The 2,317-nt window shown below is 46.7% G+C and overlaps 1 protein-coding gene across 7 annotated transcripts in view; it reads right to left on the reverse strand.

Annotated features, from left to right (window-relative positions):
• Positions 1-2,017, reverse strand: part of SLC8A3 (solute carrier family 8 (sodium/calcium exchanger), member 3) — a 98,938-nt gene extending 96,921 nt beyond the window's left edge. For all 7 annotated transcript variants that reach the window (XM_009882156.1, XM_009882131.1, XM_009882115.1 and 4 more), the window contains exon 1: positions 239-2,017. In XM_009882156.1, coding sequence (XP_009880458.1) covers positions 239-2,004 — 1,766 coding nt within the window. In that variant the 5' untranslated portion in view covers positions 2,005-2,017. The remainder of the gene's footprint in view (positions 1-238) is intronic.
• Positions 2,018-2,317: the final 300 nt, after the last annotated feature.

Below are 2,317 nucleotides of genomic sequence, written 5' to 3' on the forward strand. Positions count from 1 at the left end.
CCCCCCGCCCCCCGCAGTATTTCTAAGCCTCACTTTGTCATTCCCAAGAGAGAAGGGACAAGAGCTTTGAGCTCTTAAATCCTGCTGTCGGTTCTTGCCTGAAAGAGGTAAGTAGGGAAACTGAAGGAAAGCTGAAGAAAGAAGTGTGTCCCTTGTCAGCATTCACCTGTAATGGAGGCAAAATCTTGGGTTAAATACCAAAACTAGACCCAGGAACAGAAACAAATTGGGTACTTACACAGTTTCATCATTCTTGAACTCCAGCTCCCCATAAGTGTCTTCAAAGTCTTCTCCACCTCCTTTCGCTGTCCCTTCTACTGTCCTAAATGGCACTATGACTGTACCCCGAGCACCTGATGTCCTTAGGACTTTGACTTCCATCACACCAATGCTCTCACTGACATGTATAACATCACACTCAAATGTGAAGATGCCAGCATGGTCATCATCCAGTATAGTCACTGTGGCCACACAAGGAGAAGCCAATATGGCCTTTGGATACGGGGAGTTACTGAGCTCTGGAGGTTCCTCACTGTCCACCACACGGAGGTTACTGAGCCGCACAAAGAAATGCTCATCTTCCTCAAAGATGTCATCATCAATAATTCCCACTGAGAACTCCTTCTGGGTCTCCCCTGATTTCAAGACAACAGTCCCCTCTGTGAACTCATAGTCAGCACCAGCATTGGCAGAGCCATCCTCTGTTTTATAGTCCACATAGATGGTCTTGGACATGTCCCCCCCTTTCCGCACCACTGTCAGGAGAACGGCACCACAGTTCTCAAGACACTGGTAGGAGCACGGGTCAAAATAAATTTTGGAGATGAATTCCTCAGGTTCATCTGGCCGCACCTCATGCAAGCTGGTACTCTTCTTGGCTTGCTCAGCTGCATGCTTCTTCAGAATATTGCCAGCTCCCGTCATCATTCTGGTAGCCTGAATGCGATAAAAGGCTCTGCTCTTTTGCTGATGAGACAAGGCATAGTAGTTAGCCATTTCTACCAGCTGGTCCAAGTCCTTTTCTGGGTGCTTTTGCTTCAGGTCCTTAAGGATCCGGATCATCTCTTTGCGAGATTCATCTACCTCCTTCCCCTCCACAGTCACTAAGTTTCCATCCAGAAAGTGGGAGTTCATCATCTTGCCATCCATCTCAATTCCCTTAGGGTGATCACCTTCTGATTCTATGATAATGCCCCTGTGCTTGTCAGTACGGTACTTTTTGTGCATATACTTATAGAAAAGCAGACGTCGATCTGCTATCCAAGCCAGAAGAACACAAAGTGGAAAGAAGAAAAGTGTGAGCAGACCTTCCCAGACTTGAACCACACCTGGAGAGAAGACAGCAAGGATCATGTACAACCAGATGTAAGCAAAGATGCTCCACGCAGCTGTGACAAAGAAAACCCTCAGGTGTTTTATCTTTCTGGTTTCCCCATCAGGGATCACATAGACACAGATGGCAATGATGATAAACATATTGAAAGCAGCGCTGCCAACAATTGTAGACGGCCCCAGGTCTCCAGCTATGAATCCATGCCCACACACTTCTATCAGAGACAGAAGGATCTCAGGAGCAGAGGAGCCCAGAGCCATGAGGGTCAAGTTGGAAACAGTTTCATTCCAAATCCGAATGGTGGTTGTCGTGGTCTCTCCATTGGGTTTCTTAATCGTGATTTCTTTCTCTTGTGACGTAATGACCTCTATAGATGCCATGAAACGATCTGCAATGATGGAGACTCCAAGGAACATGTAGATCAGTGCTACAAAGTATACGATAACACGGGCAATTTTGTCCCCAAGGGATGGGTTTTCTGGGTACCATATTGGCAGGATAACACCTTCCTTGCAGTCAAAAGATCCTGAACACGAGCTGTTTTGTACTGAACTGGTTGAGTCTCCCGTCAGGCCAGCATCCACCTGCAAACCATGCAAAAACAGCACAAAAGTAACCAGCCCAAAATGGAGGAAGGCCGAGGTGACAGGCTGCAAGCTTAACCACGCCATACACAAGATGCAACTTCCACTGTGTAGATCCAAAAAGGCCGAGAACCTGAAACAAACAAAACAGAGAGGGGGGAGGGAAGCATGAGAGAAAAGGAAGATGCAACATTTACCCAAACGCACTTCAGTATCTCACCACTGAAGAGTACTGGTAGAGATGCGGGGGTTGTCTCTCTGTCACTTTGAAGGAGGTATTTAGCAGGGACTCTAACAAACTGCAGCATTTACATGCCCAGCAGATGAAGATCAATTGCTAGAAAAGTAACTCAGAGGAAAAGTGTACATGTATAATAGCCCGCTTTTGACCTACAACACG

This window comes from Charadrius vociferus, unplaced genomic scaffold (genome assembly GCF_000708025.1).
Source record: "Charadrius vociferus isolate BGI_N301 unplaced genomic scaffold, ASM70802v2 scaffold50, whole genome shotgun sequence".
NCBI lineage: Eukaryota > Metazoa > Chordata > Aves > Charadriiformes > Charadriidae > Charadrius > Charadrius vociferus.